This window comes from Neovison vison, chromosome 1, assembly GCF_020171115.1.
Source record: "Neovison vison isolate M4711 chromosome 1, ASM_NN_V1, whole genome shotgun sequence".
Taxonomy (NCBI): Eukaryota; Metazoa; Chordata; class Mammalia; order Carnivora; family Mustelidae; genus Neogale; species Neogale vison.
The window spans coordinates 211,306,413-211,325,633 of NC_058091.1; the positions used below are offsets into that span (position 1 = coordinate 211,306,413).

A 19,221-nucleotide genomic window follows, 5' to 3' on the forward strand; every position below is an offset into this window, starting at 1 on the left:
CGTTCATCTTTATTGTCTAATTTTTGCACAAGAAACATGAATTACTTATACAATACACAAAAAAGAAGCAATGACTTACACACCTATACCCAGACTGTGTTTCCGTCAAGCTGTATGCTTTGTAGCAAGTAACTTGGACTATTTTTCCTCAGGTACCTTTTCTGTACCAACTTGGTGCTGCCTCATGGAGTCACCAGCCTATTTATGTTGTGGTGCTGCCAGAGAAAATAATCACTACTGTGAAACTTTTGAGTTTACTTGAAGACTTCCTCCAAATATATTACACTTTCTAGGTTGTTATTCCCACAAGACTAGGTCTGCTTTTCCATTTGACCATGGCTGGAGAGGGCCAGATGGCTTTAGGTTCTGTACTGTAGAGAGACGCCAGGAGGAGTAAGGAGATCTTCTTTTCTGCTTATGTGGTCACCACAGCTTGCTTACTAAGAGAAAAGAATTGGTAAGACTTGGCAAGACAAGACTGGCTAGAAGGCCTTCGTAGGACAATAGTAGAGTACTATGTTTCCTGAAGTAAAGGACTGATAAGACATAAATCACTGTGGTATGAAAAGAAAGAACAGGAAGGAAGAAAAGAGGAGTAAAAATTCTTGAGATATTGTAAATACAGGATACCATAGAATTTTTACCCCTCTATTTAATATTGTTGAGAATTTAGGTAGTAACTGCATAGCTGGAAACTGGAGGCACATATGGTACCCAAAAGGGGGAAAACTGAACAAAACATGTCTTTTTAAAGACTTTATTTGAGAGAGAGAGAGAGAAGGGAGAGAGCAGAGGGAGAGGGACAAGCAGACATGGGGCTTGATCCCACTACCCTGAGACCCGAAGACCACGACGTGAGCCGAAACCAAGAGTCAGACGCTTAACTGCCTGAGCCACCCAGGTCTCCCACTAGTTCAACTTTTAAAACTCTTATTTCTTTACTATTTTAAATAGTTTACAAGTACCTGGAGTTTTTATAGGCCTATGAAAATGCCACTGGGACCACCAAACTTCAATGAGGTCACAGACACGTAGAGTCAACACGTCCTTATTCTCCTTGCAGCTACAATCCAGACTCCTCATATTTTTTTAAAAAAAGATTTTTATTTATTTGACACAGAGAGAGATCACAAGTAGGCAGAGAGAGTGGGAGAAGCAGGCTCCCCGCTAAGCAGAGAGCCCGATGCGGGGCTCGATCCCAGGACCCTGAGATCATGACCTGAGCTGAAGGCAGAGGCTTAACCCACTGAGCCATCCAGGCATCCCCAGACTCCATATATTAACATGTTGGAGAGGATACCCCTAGTGGCTTAAAACAAACGGTCTTGGTTTTCTTCCCCAACCTGGTATTTCTGTGGAATTCAAAGGAAACATATTGTTATGGGCATCTTGTCTGCTTTTTAACAGGCCTTCCAGGGCATGTGGGCCATGATTTCTTTTCACAACTGAATCACCAAGTTTAATTTCATAAATAGTACCCAGCGGAATACTTTGCATATAACAGGTGCCCACTGAACACTGTGCCTGTGCACTTTCGATGAATAATGAAACGATGGCACTGAAAGCATTTCATATATATAAATTAGAAAGTTTGGAGAGTGGCAATTCAACATCCATTGCAGGCAGCAAAACCTCCTGTCGTGTTCATGCTGTCATTTAAGGGCATTCTACACTTCTGCCTTGCTCTGTGTTGCAATGCAATACTGAAATGACAAATTCCTTGTGCTCCTAGATCTTGTGACAATAGTAAGAAGAAAAAGGAAAAAAAAAAAAAAGGACAAGAAGAATTATGGAAACTTCCGTCTTCACGGTGTCTGTTCGCAGAAAAATTATCAAGTGCATTGACATTTGCCATTCTTCATATTTGATCCAGTCATTCGCATTCCTCTTATGGCTTCCATTCTTCATTTTTCTGTTTTATTGCAAACTCCTTACTTCAGTGCTTCAATACTTATTTTATCTTCAGAGGAGTAAGACTACCCCAGAGGGCAGACAGGCACCTGCTCAGGAAGCTCAATGTTTTCACATCAGTCATAGCAACTCCAGAAACAGTTGAAAGCTCTGGCTCCAGGAGCCTGCAGCCTGCTGGGTAGACGTGTCCCTGACCTTCTGCAGAGACAGCGCCACTGGAACAGCAGAGAACAGACATAGAGAACAGACATGGCTGCCTTCTTCTCTCTAGTCCCATTTCCCAGTGTTCACATAGCCCTAGCTTAGCCCAACACACACACACACACACACACACACAGCGGACAGAGAGCAAAACAGAGGGGAAGTACTACAGCGCCAGGAACACAATCATTTCCTCCTCCAGCAGGAGTGCAGAGCCAGCCTCCTGAAGCTGGAAGCAGTGATCTTCTCCTGGGTCCTCCACCCCTCTGCCCATCACCACCTCTAGGAGAACTCCACTCGGGAAAACAGTCATTGGGCGCATCTTTGTTCCTTCAGCGGAGACTTGCTGAGCTCTCATGCTCTCTCTTCACTCACCACTAGCTGAAATCAGCATCTTGGGGCTCTCAACCCGGTTCTCTCAGGGCCAGGACAAAGACCCGTGCACATCTGATTATAACCCAAGGTTGCAGGGCTCCGTGTGGTGTCTCCCACCTCTATGCCCTTCTATCGCTGGATGTGACCCCAGATTCCTGACTCACCTTCCTACTGAAGTTTTCTTGTGGCAATTCTTCTGGATTGACAGCTTGAGCTCCTTTTAGGACTCTTCTGATCAAGTGAATTGCCTTCTCAAAGCCACACGCCACAAGCAAATGAAATCTTTTAATAGCGCTCTAGTGGTTCATACGTCATACCTGAACACCTCGTCCCAGGACTAGCTGCAACCTTCCCCTGGCATCATTCCCCTCTGTGCTGCTGATGCCCACCAAGATGAACAACCTGTCTTACGTTTTCACCTCTCTCTAGCTTTCTCTGGCTTCCCTCGTCCTTCCCTCTCTGTGAAATGTTCTCTTCTCTATCCCTCTCTTTCCTGACCCATCACTGCTGCACAGCGGAAGCCAACATCCAGCTCCAATGCATCCTCCCTGAAGTCTTCCTTCCTCCCCACGCCTGGCAATTGTTCTCATTCCTGTTCCCATAACACCTGCTCTGGGCTTTTCTAGCTCAACGTTCCCAGGATGCACAGTCTGGTCATGGCCCAGATTCCTGATAACTTATGTGACCCTGGGCCGGTTCATTTTGATAAGGGTCCATTTCTTTTTCTTTTTTCTTTTTTTTTTTTTTTAAAGATTTTATTTATTTATTTGACAGAAATCACAAGTAGGCAGAGAGGCAGGCGGCAGGGGGTAGGGGAGGGAAGCAGGCTCCCCGCTGAACAGAGAGCCCGATGCGGGGCTCCATCCCAGGACCCCGGGACCATGACCTGAGCCGAAGGCAGAGGCTCCAGCCCACTGAGCCACCCAGATGCTCCAAGGGTCCATTTCTTAAACTATTAAATGGAGCTAATAATAATTGCCTTTTCTGTCTCGTTTCAGTGGTAGCCAAACATGAAAATGCAGAAACTATAAACTGCTACACAACGGTGGGTTGTGTTTCTTATCTTCTCTATTAGAGCACTTGAGACTAGGATTCTATTTCTTACTAATTTTCTCATACGTATACCATAGCATCTGACAACACCAAATACAACTATCAACTGAATGAAAAATAGATCAAACAGAGTACTCATTGTATCCACTCTGATTTATTTATTTTTTTACCCACAGTCTCTTCCACAATGTGGGGGAGGCAGGTTCTATTGGTTTCTTTTTGAAAATCCTTTCCTTCTAAACTTCGCGTCTTTGCACACTGGACAATTTGGGGTCTGATTTTATGGCTCTATTTCCAGGCCTGGATACCAGCCTGACACCAGAACCGCAGAGCCTAGCCTGATTAAAGACCATCTCCCGGCCTGGCAGGAGATGAAAGTGCAAACCCCAGCAATGAGGATTGGACATACTGTTTTCTTGGAAAAGAATTCTCAAAAGGTGCTGTTTAAAAAGTAGACTTGGTAGTCAAAAATATTATGATGGACTGAATGTCAAAGCAATGAAGGAGGATACCAGCTTTCAAGGACTGGAAATGATAATATTTTGTCTGCTTGGGGAAAAGAGTTCAGAGTGACCTGGCCTGCGGGCAGCAAGCGTGCAAAGGTAGTCTGGGGCTTTCTGCTTTGCTTGGCAAATGACTTTGCTCTTTGGCACTTTTAAATATATGATGAAAGCCACTGCTGTCAACCTTTCCTCTTCTTTTTAAATAATTGTACATTAAAAAAAAAGCCTTCTTGCCATTAATGTCTCTTGTGATGGATACTCTTGTTTGCCTTTGCTTATTTATCTTCATGCCCTATACACTGGGTCTTTGTAACTTCAGTGCTTTGGAAAGACATATAAAAGGTAAATCATCAAATCGCTTTTCTTGAAAGTACTCTGGGTGACTCCCAGGTGTGACGGATGCAGTCTGGAAGTTCTGAAGTCTTCTTATAGCAGTTTGAACAAAGGTAAAGTACACAGAGTGTACCTACCTACCTACACACGCGCGCGCACGTGTGCACTCACACACACACACACACACACACACACACACACGCCCTGTGCAAGGAAACCATCCAGGGAAAGGAAGCACAGTGAGGATATTAAACATCTGCAGAGGGCTTTATATTTTGAAAAGTTATGAGATTCATCATGTCCGCAGCTCTCTGGGGGACGGCAAAGCTGTGATTGTGTACAAAATCCCAAGGTCAGCTTGCAGGAGAGAGTTGCCAAGCAATTCCTTAAGCGCCCATGGAACCTCTCTGGCCTTAGCAGAACCACAGAATATGAGGACTGTAAGTCATCTAGCTCAGCATCTCACTTCACAAATCCTTTCAATGAAAGGATAGCCTCTACCAGCACATTTTCAGGAACAAGGAGCTAATTACTTTGCAGAGAAACCCATTTCACTTTTGGATCACTTGCCAAGATTTTCCAAATACAGGGCCAATATCTGTTCCCTCTGACTCCCACTTACACAATGTGGTGGGAGTCAGAGGGAACAGACAGTAACTATACTGTAACTGTACTATAACTATACTGTAACTACACTCTTCAGAGCTATAGACAGATTGAGTCTTATCCTTCATCTAAACGCTATTCTTCAAATATCTGAAGACAGCTTTCATCTCTCTCATGTCTTCTATCTGGTTCCTTTACTTCTCCAGATCCTTTAACATTTTTATTTGTGAGGTCATAAAAAAAATGGGGTCTAGACGACTACTGTTTTGGCGACTCTCCTTAAGGCAATTCTGGAGTTGAGAATGTCCCTGTGAAATGTGTCCAGGATGAGACAATATTCTAGATGTGGCCTGGACACTTAGCAACAAGGTGGGACTCCTTAGCTCCCTTAATCTGGCCACATAAATGCATTAATGAAGCCTAAAATTTAAGGAGATTTTTAAAAAAACTGTTATATCGCTATATCTTTGCATTCATTCATTCAGCAAACATTTCTAAACATCTGCTAAAGGTTAGGCTGTGTGCTCAACACTACTTGGTTCCTAATGTTGTTGACTGGAACTCCTTGGGTAGGTGTCTTATATCTTGTACTTTGGCATTTTATTTTTTACTCCTAAATGATGGACTTACATTTATTCCCATTCAATTTCACCTGACTGATTGTGGCATATTTGTCGGAATGGCAGGACCTTGTTAATCTTGATGACAGCATCTAACATGTTCCACCGTCTTTTCCAGCTATGCTATGTACTATTTGCAAACATGATAAAACACTCTTTATGTCTTCACCTAAGTCACTGATATGTTCAGTGGTTCAATGCCCAAGATAGAGCCTTGTCAAAAACTCTAGATGCTTTGCTACAAAACAACTTACCAGCCTCTATCAGTACTATTTATCTAGCTCATTCTTTTTTTTATAGTATCCAGAAAGGTATAATGAATGACTTCGTAAGATTCTTTTCTGATGCCAAGATATGTCATGCTCACAGCATCTTTGTGATCTATCAGCTTAGAATCTTTACTTTTAAAAAAGTTCAGCATACCTTTTAGCGAACTCATTTACCTTCAAATAATCCCAGCTTTCTTTCCCAGGTAATCCCCCAATACAAAGATAATAGTATAACCCTCCAGGAGTTTGTCCTAAATTTCACTAAAATTCTTTCCATTTTCTGTACATGACCACTTTAAAATTGAGCTAATTCAAGGGTACCTCACAAGAGTACTGTGAAGATTAAAAAGAAAATGAGTGTTGAGCCTTCAGCACAGTCCTGGTACATTATAGGTCTCCATAAATATTAATATCTGACACACCTCATTATCCACCGTCTGTACTGGGTTCAGAATTCTAATTTTGAAACCCTTCTCTCTCTCTCTCATACTGTATTTCTCTCTAGCCCACAGGCTTCCCTGTGAACCATTAGTCTATTTGACACATCCTATCCTTAGGCTAAGGAGCTTGACTGTCTGCAGTCATTACTGCAAATTCTTGGGGTTCCCTTCCTTACCACAGCACCAAGTTGTTCCTCTGTGGCAATCAAATTAAGACTAAAAAAGCAGTTCTTGTTTGCTTTCTCTCTCTCTCTCTCTTTTTTTTTTTTAAAGTTTTTATTTACTTGAGAGAGAACATGTGCATGGGAGTGAGGGAAGGGCAGAGGGTGAGGGAGAAAAAGACACCCAACTGAGCAGGGAGCCTCAGTTGCAAGACTAGATCCCAGGACCCTGGGATCATGACCTGAGCTGAAGGCAGTGGCTTAACCAACTGAGCCACCCAGGCACCCCTCGTTTGCTTTTTCTGAAAGGTGAAGGCCTTTTCAGGGCAAGTCAAGAGTTTGCCAAATCATCTTGAGAAGAGAGCTGTCGAAAAAGTAGAGATCTTTCTCTCTCGCTCTTTCTTTCTACCTACCTTATAGAAGCTTACGGAAAAACCTCAAATTTTTATTGGGCTTTGCAGTCTAAAAAAAATTATACTTTATATAATTCAGTTCTTGCAATCAACCTGCGAGGTAGCTATTATCACCCCCACTCTAGAGACAATAAACCAGGGCTAAGCAATTTAGAGACATATTCGTGGGGACACAGCTGTTAAAATTTTTAACTGTGACTCAAACTCAAAATACTAACTGGAAAGTTGCCCTATGCTAGATACAAGAAAAGCATCACCCAGATCTTCTGTCCAGCCAGGTGGTTTCTACAGAATGCTTATTTCTATCAAGATTCTACCACCTGTATTGCTAACAACTGATAGATCATTTGTACCAGAAATACTGTATTTCCTTTATAACCTCATCTAAATGGTCTTCAAAATTCATTAATTCCTTAATGAATTCGAGCCAGACCTACTATGTGCCAGACATTGTGCACTTCTGGAATTTGCGCAATACCTCGTCTCATGTCTTCTTAAACAAGGCTACTCTTCTCCACCTCCATTTATTCTATTCAATTTGCCCATGAGCTACTCCTATCTACAATGCACTGTGCTAAGTGCTGTGACAGACACAGACATGAGCTAAGGGAGGCTCAGCACCTGCTTTGATGGAGCTTACAACGTACTGGAGAGAAGACCTACAGGTAATTCAAGTACAAGGCAAGCTAAGGTTAGCACCTTCTACAGGACAAAGTTCTATGATAAAAGATGTCAGAAGGAATAGGAGATGGGTCTTGCATCTGTAGGATTCGGCAACTGAAGACAGTGCAGGAAATGCCCCAGTGGGGAGGGTAAATGGATGGAGAAGGACAGACAGCATGGGTGGGCCCAGGGAATGGAAACTAGTACACCCGGCTCAAGTGCAGTCTACATGCAGGGTTGGAAGGAGGGATGCATTGGAAAAGTGGTTGGGGGTCATGCAGCAGAAAATCATGACTGCCCAGCAAGGACACCTGTACCTTATTCAGTTTAGAATGGGAAGTCACTAAACATCTCTGCCGTAAGGCATAATTTGTTCCAAGTTATGCTTATAAACAGTATTGAGGCAGCCACGGGAAGGAGGACTTGGAAGTGTGAGAGCAGAAGCAGAGAGCTCAGCAGCAAACCTGTGCTTCACGGTCTTCATGGAATCCACTTTGGTTTACTATAGGAACGCATCTAGGGCCCTAGACAATGACTGGGGCTCACCTTCTGGGAGGAGGATTCTCCCCCACGCCCCTCCAGTTATGTCAGGCCCTCACCGATGAACACTTCATGGGGAGTCACAACCACATGCCCCACCCTTTCCGGGAGCTAATGGCCCCAGTGAGTTCTCCTTGTTCACATCAGAAAGCCTGCCTCTCCTTCCTAGAACCTTCAGCTTCACCAGTGCTGGCAAATCTTTGTATTTTTCCCTATTGCTCCAGTGAAGCTTCTCTATGTTAAATTCTTCAAGTCTCCAAACTCTGGTATAAATTGCTCTTTGTTTTCTGAGAATTTTGACTACTGGATTCTGTTGGGAAATATTTATAAAAAGAATTCTAGGTGCCTAGTGGGTTAAAGCCTCTGCCTTCGGCTCAGGTCATGATCCCAGGGTCATGGGATCGAGCCCTGCGTTGGGCTCTCTGCTCAGTGGGGAGCCTGCTTCCTCCTCTCTCTCTCTCTGCCTGCCTCTCTGTCTGCTTGTGATCTCTGTCAAATAAATAAATAAAGTCTTTAAAAAAATTAAAAGAATTCTAAGGGAGGATGGGAATGAAGATGGTGGCCTTCGAGTCTCTGGTCCTGTAGGAGCTCCTAAGGAGCTCCTAAGCATGACATCAGAGAAAAGCCGGCAATCATTCCCACCTCCCTGGTCTCCGGCCCACTGCACTCTTGAGCTCACTGGGCCTGTGACTGAGCATTTCTATCTCTGGCACACGGCCCTGTTTGGAGTCTCCAAACTCAGCAGATTCCTGCAGTGTGTTCCCGCAAGGCTCACTGCAGAGGAGGAAGGAGGGAGGGGGTCTCCCCAGATCTGTGACTTGTGGGGTCCCTGCTCGAAGAGCACTGGCCTGACTGCCTGGGATCGTGGTTTAAGGTGATGAATATCTCCACTTGGATGTGTTTCTGGCATCTCACCATTAATTCTCAAGGGAGGACACTGCAGGGTCAGGGGAGATAAGACGCCAGCATGGTAGGAGGACCCAAGTCTTGCTCCTCCCTTGAGCACAGCTGGATGACTATTGAATCGTTCTGAATACTCAAGCAATTACCCTGAGGACTGATAGAGCAAAGTACACGAAGAAGTTAAGAAGAGGCTACTTGGAGAAGAGTCTTTGTCCAGCACGGAGACCAACAAGGGGCTTGAACTCACAACCTTCAGATCAAAACCTGAGCAGAGATGAAGAGTTGGATACTTAACTGTCTGAGCCAACCCAGGTGCCCCAAGATTTTGTTTCTCATTAAAAAAGTTTGCTTTCTATGGGTGCCTGGGTGGCTTAGTGGGTTAAGTCTCTGCCTTCAGCTCAGGTCATGATCTCAGGGTCCTGGGATCCGGCGGCATCGGGCTCTCTGCTCAGCAGGGAGCCTGCTTCACCCTCTCCTTGCCTGCCTCTCTGCCCACCTGTGATCTCTGTCTGTGTGTCAAATAAATAAATAAAATCTTTTTTAAAAAGTATGTTTTCTAAATAGTGTTCAGGAAATGCTGTTCATTGTTTTATTTTATATATTAATAGTATCAGCATGAATATACTGATGATAATAAGTATCTAGTATGTAATTGCTTATACACAATTCAGATCACTTGAATATTTGCATTATTACTGGAAATATTTCTACCCAACTGTTCTAATTTTCAATTATGATTATGGTTTGACTTATAGAAGCTAATATGCACTTATAAGCGACATTAAATTTGAATCCACTAAAACAGAAAAAAAAAAAAAAGAATTCTAAAAGCTCTTTATCTTTTCCAAGGCTGGAAGGTAGAGAAGTGTTCATCAACATGGAGATTAGCTGGTATTTACAGGCCAATCCTATGACTGATGGTTATCCAAAGGAAACACCAACACCCTGACCCCTCCACTCCCATCTAGCATTACCTCGGCGCATATAGAGCAAACAGAAACAGTCAGTTCCGGGAAGTTCCTGCCTTGCTTTTCCGGACAACAGATTCTTCCACAATAGGCTCACACATACCGGCCCATTTCGAAACCGAGAGGGTGATTCACTGAGGGTGAACAGCGAGATGCTGGGCTTTTCACTCTACAGAGGGCCCTTTGGCCACTAAGCTGGGTGAGCTAAACGAAAATCTTCCAATGCATCTAAAATACAGTTCTATGAGAAGCTACTGACCCTTGGATAAAGAAGGGTGGTTTTTATAGACCACAAACAGAATAGCCTGTTAGTGGCACATGAGCAGTTCTTTCAGGGATGAGAGGCAAATGGGGCTGAGTCAAGGCAGAGAGAGAAGTGAAGTCACCTTCCATTGGGGCTACGGATGGGGCAAAGGGCACAGGAGTGCTTAGACCATCCCTGAGCCATGTTCCCAGACTCCCTTCACTACTGGAGACCTCACCACAGCCCCTGAAGGAGCCTGAGGTACAGATGGAGCTGGAGCCGGAGTTGGGGAGGGGGAGAAGGAAGGGGGATGTTGGATTGACACACCAAGGGGTTAAAATCCCATTCCTTCTTGCTGTCAACTCTGGAGTCTCACGAAAGCTAAGAATGAGGAATTTCTTCCAGCTCCTAACACCTGAAAATGTGAGAGTTCAATCACAATTGGAATCTGATAGTCTGACGCAGCGCAAGCGAAGCAAGCTGAAATAAACATGAAATCTCTCCAGAAGCACCGGTCCTCCTTCCTTTCTTTTATTAAAAGCACGCAGCAGCAGGAACACGTATCTGTCACATTCCTCAATAAGCAGGAACAGGTGGTGTCCTCAGGGCACGGGTGGAGGGGAAAGATGAAAAAATAGTGACCTTTCTCTCTGCGAGTCACTTCTTAGTATTCATAGTAACTTATGCTGATAGTGGAACATCTGACAGCAAGCAACCAAACAGGTGTCAGACAGGTAGAAAGGAGAGCTGTTCATTCAGTGCCACTGACAGGTGTATTTTCCCTATCATGTCCAGGAGAGTGCTTGCAGAGCTGGGAGCGAGGTCTGCTAAGCCACATGTTCCCAAGGGAACAGAACGATTGGGGTGGGAGGCTGCTCTAGGCTGCAGGTTTGTGTCCGTCCCTCCCTCCCAATTTATGTGTTGAAGCCCCAACCTTCCATGTGGTGGTATTAGGAAGTGGGTCTTTGGGAAGTTATTAGGTTTAAATTAGGTCACGAGGGTGGGACCCTCAGGATGGCATTTGTAGCCTTATAAGGAAAGGAAGCTCTCTCTCTCCACTTGCTTGCTCAGATAGGAAAGGCCCTGTGAGGACAGAGGAGGAAGGTGACAGCACCCAGGCTTGCTCCAGAAACAAAATCTGCCAGCACCTTGATCTGGGACTTCTCGGACTCCAACTGTGAGAAATCAATGTCTGCTGTCTCAGCCACCCAGTCTATAATATTTACTCTAACATCCCAAACTAAGACAGTGGCCTAAAGGTCGTGGGTCCTGTTCCTTTCTAATCTGGATCCCGAATAACAGGTGGTCAGGCATATTGGCCCTAATCAATTCTTCATTCTTGTGCCATATATCAACTTGCCCTCCCCAAACAGGTCAATGTACAATAAGAAGAACTGGGTACTGAAAACTGAAATGAGTGACGGATGAAAATAAAATTATAAAAGGGAAGCATCTTAAGGCAAGTCGACCCCAAATGCTGGAATGGGAAAAGATGACTCTTAAGAAAATGATCTCTGCCAACGTGCTTACCTTTGTTCAAGCGTCCCATCACAGTGAATTCCAAGTATTTGCTGTTGTCCGTTGAAGAGTAAAGGCCAAAGATGGTGGCTGAACTTTTCGTGTGCAGCTTGAAGGTGGCGATCACGTAGACCTCATTCAGGGTGGGGTCTGTCAGGACTGGCTGCAGAACACCTGGGTTCAGCCTCTGGCTGGAGGATGGGAGAAGGTCAAAGACTGGGGAGAACAGGGAGAAGGGGATCATCAGTGAAAGAAGTTTCAGACAAATCTGCTTTTTTGAGGGGGCACGGTTTGACAGCAAGATCTAAGTAATGTCAACGAACACGGTTATTTTTTCACAGGGCTCACATCACCCATTCTTCCTTATCACTCTTATAGTGATTGGACATGTAAACCAGAAAAAGTACAACACAATTCTCCTCACTAGGTCATGACTAGGAGACCAGGAGAAGACTAAATTTGCAAACTCTAAATTGCATCTGGCTGAAGAAGTGGCTCTGAAAATACCCACTAGGAAAAGCTTACTACTGGCTTAGAGAACAAAGGGGACAGGTGAGAACACACAAATCACAGTTTCTCTTATGTCCCCAAGCAGTGGAGGTCTGCCTTAGGGTCCCTCATGTACCTGGTGTACCAGAGACAACTGTACTTTCCTGGGCAGTGATAAATAATACAGAGAATGCAGAAGAAAGCATGGCTGTGGTAGGACACAGTCTGTCCACAAAATGACTTGCTGCCTCTGTTAGACCCAAGTGATTCCCTTTATGCATTTACAGTTCTCTCTTATTTCCCTGTTAAAATTCCTGATGCAGGGGCACCTCGCTGGCCCTTCACTTCAGTCAGTGAAGTACGCAACTCCTGATCTTGGCATTGTGAGTTCGAGCACGCTGGGCATAGGGCTTACTTTAAAAAAAAAAAAAAAAAAATCCTGACATAAAAACAAAACAATGGGGTTTCTCTTTCTTAACTGTAACCTGTCTGATAGAGGTGGTCTACAAAAACTAGAATCCGAACTTGTGTTTATATAAATTGCTTTTAAGACAGCAGTACTTTCAAGCTTTGCCGTATTTATGCAAATTCTAAGAGTATACATCCGGAGTTATTTTATTTTTTAAGATTTCATTTATTTATTTGACAGAGATCACAAGAAGGCAGAGAGGCAGGGAGAAAGCAGGCTCCCTGCTGAGCAGAGAGCCGGATGCGGGGCTCAATCCCAGGACCCTGAGACTATGACCCAAGCTGAAGGCAGAGGCCCAACCCACTGAGCCACCCAGGTGCCCCCAGAGTTATTTTAAAGGCAAAGTCCAAATGGGCAATACTAGAAGTTACTTAGCATTTGTTGGTTTATACAAATATTATTTGAACAATTCCAAACCTGCAGGAACTTTAGCCTCTAACACTGTCTAATAATTTTTATTTTATGTTCCAAGATTCATTTTTTATGCACCACACCCAGTGCTCCATGCAAAACATGCCCTCCTTAGTACCTACCACCAGGCTTGCACATCCCCCCCGCCAAAACCCCAGTTTGTTTCTCAGAGTTCACAGTCTCTCATGCTTCGTCTCCCCCTCCAATTTCCCCCAATTCACTTTTCCTATCCTCCTCCTAATGTCCTCCGTGTTATTCCTTATGTTCCAAAAGTAAGTGAAACCATATGATAACTGACTCTCTCTGCTTGATTTATTTCACTCAGCATAATCTCCTCCAGTCCCATCCATGTTGATACAAAAGTTGGGTATTCATCCTTTCTGATGGAGGCATAATACTCCATTGTATACATGGACCACATCTTCTTTATCCATTCGTCTGTTGAAGGGCATTTTGGCTCCTTCCACAGTTTGGTGATTGTGGTCATTGCAGCTGTGAAGATTGGGGTACATATGGCCCTTTTCTTCATTACATCTGTATTTGGGGGGTAAATACCCATACAACTGTCTAACAAAACTGTCTAATAATTTTTAAAGATTTTATTATCTATCTATCAGAGAGACCTCACAGACCTTTCCTCCCTGCTGGGGAAACAGCAGGCAGAGGGAGAAACAGACTCCCCAGTGAGCAAGGAGCCCCATGTGGGGCTCAATCCCAGGGACATGAGACCATGACCCGAGCCCAAAGCAAACACTTAGTCAACTGAACTACTCAGGCACCCCCGCAAATAAAAAGATTTCAAAGACAGAACAACAGAATGCTAACGTGAATAGTAGCTTTCTTTGGATTGTATAGGTATACATTTATTTACTTTACTTTGGCTTACTCAATTTTTTATTTTTATTTTTACAATGAACAGGTGTTGGGTTTGCAGTAGGAAAAAAATAAAAGTTACAAAACAAACAGGCAAAAACCTAGCTACTCAAGAATGTTTACTCTTTAAAAGACAATCCGTCTTTATACTATATCTGTATTGTTTCTTTTCTGTGTCCTTAGGGTCTTAGAAAATAATGAATTTGATCCTAGAAGTATTGGAAAGCAAAAAATCTATTATGTTCCTTCCAGTACTCCACATTCTCCCAAAACTTGAATACTGCTGCCTACTGTACTCTAAAAGGGAAACAGAATTTTTTTTTAAAGATTTTTATTTATTTATTTGACAGATGAGAAGTAGTCAGAGAGGCAGGCAGAGAGAGAGAGAGGAGGAAGCAGGCTCCCCGCCGAGCAGAGAGCCCGACGCGGGGCTCGATCCCAGGACCCTGAGACTAGACCCGAGCCGAAGGCAGAGGCTTTAACCCACTGAACCACCCAGGAGCCCCGGGAAACAAAATTTTTTAATTTCCAAAGAACTGGAAGCTTTACTTTTCCACCAGGGCAGTGAGAACAAAGAGACAGTATGTCTAGAAGTTCCATTCAGGACAAGGAATCTGCAGATGTGAGTTTAAGGCATGTGAATTGCATTCAAAACTAAACTCTTCCTATCCCTGATTCTTGATCTATGATTATGTTCATAATTTAGCTCAAGCTAAATTTACTCTATTTCGATCTGCAAGGTTCATCTACTCCATTGGCTGCTCTCTCTAGGGGCAGAGTTGGGATTAGTCAGTAACGAGTTTGGAAAGTGTTTTGAAAAGGAAATGAGACACAACAATTTCCTATTAATGTTATTACATTTTAGTAATAGTGCTGGGATCTAAGCAACCTTCTAGTGTTAGAGGTGAAATTACTACTACCAATCAGCCCAGCCACCGCGGTATGAAAATTGAATACATACTAATAAGACGAGCAAGGCAGCTCAGAGGAGAAAGGATATAAACAAATTATTCACTTGAGCTGATGATTATAAGACTAATTAACTCAATAAAAGAATGTATCAGAAACTTGACTTAATCTGATAATCTCCAGCAACTAAATTAACTGGGTAATTTAGGTAGTATAGCCTGATTACAAGTCCCATTAAATAGGCATCTTTAAGCAGCAGCAAAATCCCTATGATAGCACGCCATGAAGTTGTGTCTTCAAACGTCAAGAATTCATATAACACAAAATATTATAGCCATAAATTCAAAACTGCCAGATAATGTCTTCAACCAGAAAACTTCTGAATTGCGTTAAAAAGCTTCCTTTCTAACATCAAAAAGCAAAGGCAACAAAAGCAACAATAACTAAGTGGGACTGCATCAAAAGAGCTTCACACAGCAGAAGAAACCTGGGACAAAATGAAAAGATAACATACAAATGAGAGAAAATACTTACAAATCCTATGCGATACGTGACTAATATCCAAAATATATAAAGAAATGATACAATTCAATAGTAAAAAAACCAAACAATCTGATTTTCAAGTGGGCAGAAGACCTGAACAGACATTTCTCCAAAGAAGACCTACAGGTGGCCAACAGGCACAAGAGAATGTGTTCGACATCAGTAATTATCATGGAAATGCAAATTAAAACCACAATGAGTAATCACCACACACCTGTTAGAAAGGCTATTATCAAAGAGAAATAACAAATGTGGATGAGAATGTGGAACAAAGGGACTTCTTGTGCACTGTTGGTGGGAATGTAAATTGGTGCAGCCACTATGGAAAACATTATGGAGGATACTCAAAAAACTAAAAATAGAACTACATACAATCCAGCAATTCCACTGATGTGTATTTATTTAAAAAAAAAAAAAAACCCAAAATGAAACCCAAACCCCAAAAACACTAATTCAAAAAGATATACGCAGGTTCATGTTCACTGCAGCATTATTTACAACCGCCAAGAGATGGAAACAACCCAAGTGCCCATTAACAATGAACGAATAAAGAAGATGTGGTATATGAATATAATGAAATATCATTTAGCCATAAAAAGGAATGAAATCTCACCATTTGTGACAACATGGATGGATCCTGAGGGCATTATGCTAAGTGAAATAAGCGAGACACACAAACACAAATACTTTACTTTAGAAGTGGAATCTTCAACAACAACAACCCAAGCTCATAGAAAGAGAACAGATTGGGATGGGGAAAATGGGTGAAAGGTGTCAAAAGGAACAAAACTGCAGTTATACAATAAATAACTCACAAGGATTTAAAGTGCAGCATGATAACTATAATCAATAATATGATATTGTCTATTTGGAAGTTGCTGAGAGAGAAGACCTCAAAAGTTCTCATTGCAAGAAAATGATTTTTTGTAATCCTGTATGGTGACAGATGTTAACTTGATTTATGGTGGTGATCATTTCACAGTGTATACAACTGCGGAATCATTGTTCACCTTCCTAGAAGAGCGGTCACAGTGATGATAAATTACAGCATTTCAAATAGTTCAAGGCCAACTAAACGCAGAACATTACCCCCTGAAACCACTATTTGGTTGCCCGGTCTAAAAATCAAAAGGTTATTTGGGGAAATGCAAAGTTTAGAAGGGGGGGCGGCTACTGCAATGGGAGGGAAAGGAATTTGAGAATTCCCTCAGGCATTTTTCACTCTGGCTTTGTGAGGAGTAACAACGTTTACTTGGACCTGTGTGACTCTTCCAGCTTTATTTCATTAGTGAGAACACATCAACAGGTGAAGGTCATTACTGAGTGCCTAGTTAGAGTGCTAAGATCTTTTCTCACTTAAATAATTTCTTCCTTTTGGCCTTTACAAAAAAAAAAAAAAAATCAGTTTAAGCTTAAGTGCTTCTGCCCAACAGTTATCTTCACCCCAATCTCAATAAGGGGTTTGAAGATTATTCAAGTGTCTTTTTGGGGTATTTTCCGATTCTTTATAACAGAAACACCGACTTCTCAGTCCTTCCTGCTCTATTTATCTCAGGAATCAGATCACGCCAACTCCCCAAGGAGGCTTTGGGGTCCAAACAAACAGCAGAAAACAGCGAGTTGTGGGGCAAACAGAACTACGCTGTGCCCTTCTGGGGGATGACCCTCAGACTTTCTGGGGGGAAGATTACTCCCGCGGGAGAATTTAGGGGGCCAAGGGCGAGGGGATGGTCCGCCAGAGAGAGCCCCAGGGGACAGAACCTGGATTTCACCCCACTCCAGACAGGACCCGTTAGAGGTCTAAAGCACGGCGGTAAACTCGGAAATGAACCCCACTTCTTCGCACAGACTGAAAAGTTTCGCATCCCCTAAGCTGTCGTTTAGGAAATTGGTCTCATCGCTGCATAATGGACTCAGAAGATGTTGTACTGTAATCACCGCGTCCAGTTACAAAATGCTGTGACTCGGGCCCCAGAGGGACAGTGAGGTGCCAGGGGCCGAGCAGCGCGCACGGAGTTGGTTCCTCCTGCCGTTCAAGCGGAACGCGAAGGAGGGACCCGGGGACGGTCGCCCCCCGCCCCGGCGCGAGCCCACTTACCCTGGGGGGTGGCTTGGGCGCCGGCCCCCAGCCGCGGCGGCAGAGCCAGGTGCAGCAGGAGGAAGGCGGCTGCGAGCGGGGCCAGCATGTTGGCTCTTCCTGCAGCCGCGGGCGGTCGCGGGCGAAGGCAACTCAGCCGTGCCTCGCTGTCCCCTGCGGGGTACGTTCTCCGTCCGGCCCCGCGGGCGGCGCAGGTGGAGGGAGCGCGAGGCGTGTGCGGGGCGCGGCGTCCCGGGCTGCCGTCGGGGGCGGTGCTGGCGTCCGGACGCCGAGCGGAGCTGAGTGCGCTCGCGGCTCTACTGAGCGGCGGCCGCCCGGCTCTTTATGGTCTGGCCGGCCGGGGCCGGGGGAGGGCCGAGGCCGGGGCGGCCCCCTTGGCGGGGAAGCCGGTTTGCCGGGAAGAGAGGGGGCGGCCGGAGCGGGGAGCGTGGGCGGCGGGGCGAAAGGCCCGGGTGCCGGGTGGGGAAGCCGACCCGGCCGAGCGGAACCGGGGCTGGGCGCAGTCAGCGGCCGCTGCCCGGCGAGGCGCTTTGGAGGAGCGGGAAGCCGGGGCTGCGATAGGCGCACAGGACGGGCTAGAGATGGAGAGGAAGAGGGGAGCCAAAGGGGGAACAAAGTGACCCTGTCCCGCTAGCGTTAGGCACCGTCAGCCCCGCCACCTCCTCTACTCCTTTTGTTTTCTAAAAGCAGAATTTGGAGAGGCTTTTTAACACCCGTCGTAGATTCCCTTGCGAAGGAACCCTGAAGGCTCTCCAGGAACGCCTGCTTCCTCAAGTGGTCCAGGGAACAATTGATTTTTATTTCTTCAAGCTTTTCTTGGGTGCTTCAAACGTTGCGTATTTTTTTCCCCCATCAAGTTTTGAGACCTGAACAGCGAACGTTTGAAAGCTTTGAGTTTTTAAAGGAAATAAAACACATCCCAAGGAATTGTTCTAGAAAGGACGGTGGTGCTTTATGGAAAATTTATTTTCAGTCTAGTTTCCACTCTGTCTGCCCACTTCTGTTCCGTCTTCCCCAAAGATTCCATGTGACAGCTGAAAGGTATCGGAGTAGGGAACATACTGAAAGAGAGGGAAGGAACGTAAGGAATTGGTCTTTTTGCTGGGTAGTAGGAGGTAGGTGAGTTCTCCCAGAAATAATGTGGATTAAGTAGAAGAAAAAATATTTCAGAACAATGGCAAAAAGTTTCCCTGTTGGAAAATCTTGAGTATTGGAGAAGATCCAGCAAAGCATTTCTATGCTATCTTCATGTCTCAGAGAACTTCATATTGGAGTTTGATCTGCCACAAGCTGGAAGATTAACTCAACATCTTATTTTCAAACTCTACTAGAATAACCCTCACCAGTTATGAGTACGGTCATAACTAGTGACCTGGGGATTTGTGAGCTATCTTAACATAGCTCTTCTATTTGACGTCTGTCTTCATATAATGTCCCATTACACTGACGTCACTCTGGAATGGGTCACCATCTACCTACATATGAGAGTGTGCTGTAGAGACAAAGTGTACGTGTTTCTGGCCTTGTGATTGTGTACTAATGACATGAGTGAAGAATCTTCAAATCTTCAAACTGTGTCCTCAACAATGGCCTGAGTTAGAAGGTGCTCCAGGCTCCCACCTTCTGCTTTAAGCAGGACTTCAGAGTCAGCAGGGCTAAACTGTAAAGTTATCTGAAGGCAGATCTTATTTTTAAAGACATTTTTGTT

General features: G+C 44.3%; 1 protein-coding gene across 1 annotated transcript in view; it reads right to left on the bottom strand.

Annotated features, from left to right (window-relative positions):
• The window catches only part of THBS4 (thrombospondin 4), a 43,533-nt gene extending 25,853 nt beyond the window's left edge, over positions 1-17,680 (bottom strand). The window contains exons 1-2 of the mRNA XM_044266317.1: positions 17,514-17,680; positions 11,734-11,937 (exon numbers count right to left, since the gene is read on the bottom strand). Coding sequence (XP_044122252.1) covers positions 11,734-11,937; positions 17,514-17,601 — 292 coding nt within the window. The 5' untranslated portion in view covers positions 17,602-17,680. The remainder of the gene's footprint in view (positions 1-11,733; positions 11,938-17,513) is intronic.
• Between the last annotated feature and the right edge of the window lie 1,541 nt (positions 17,681-19,221).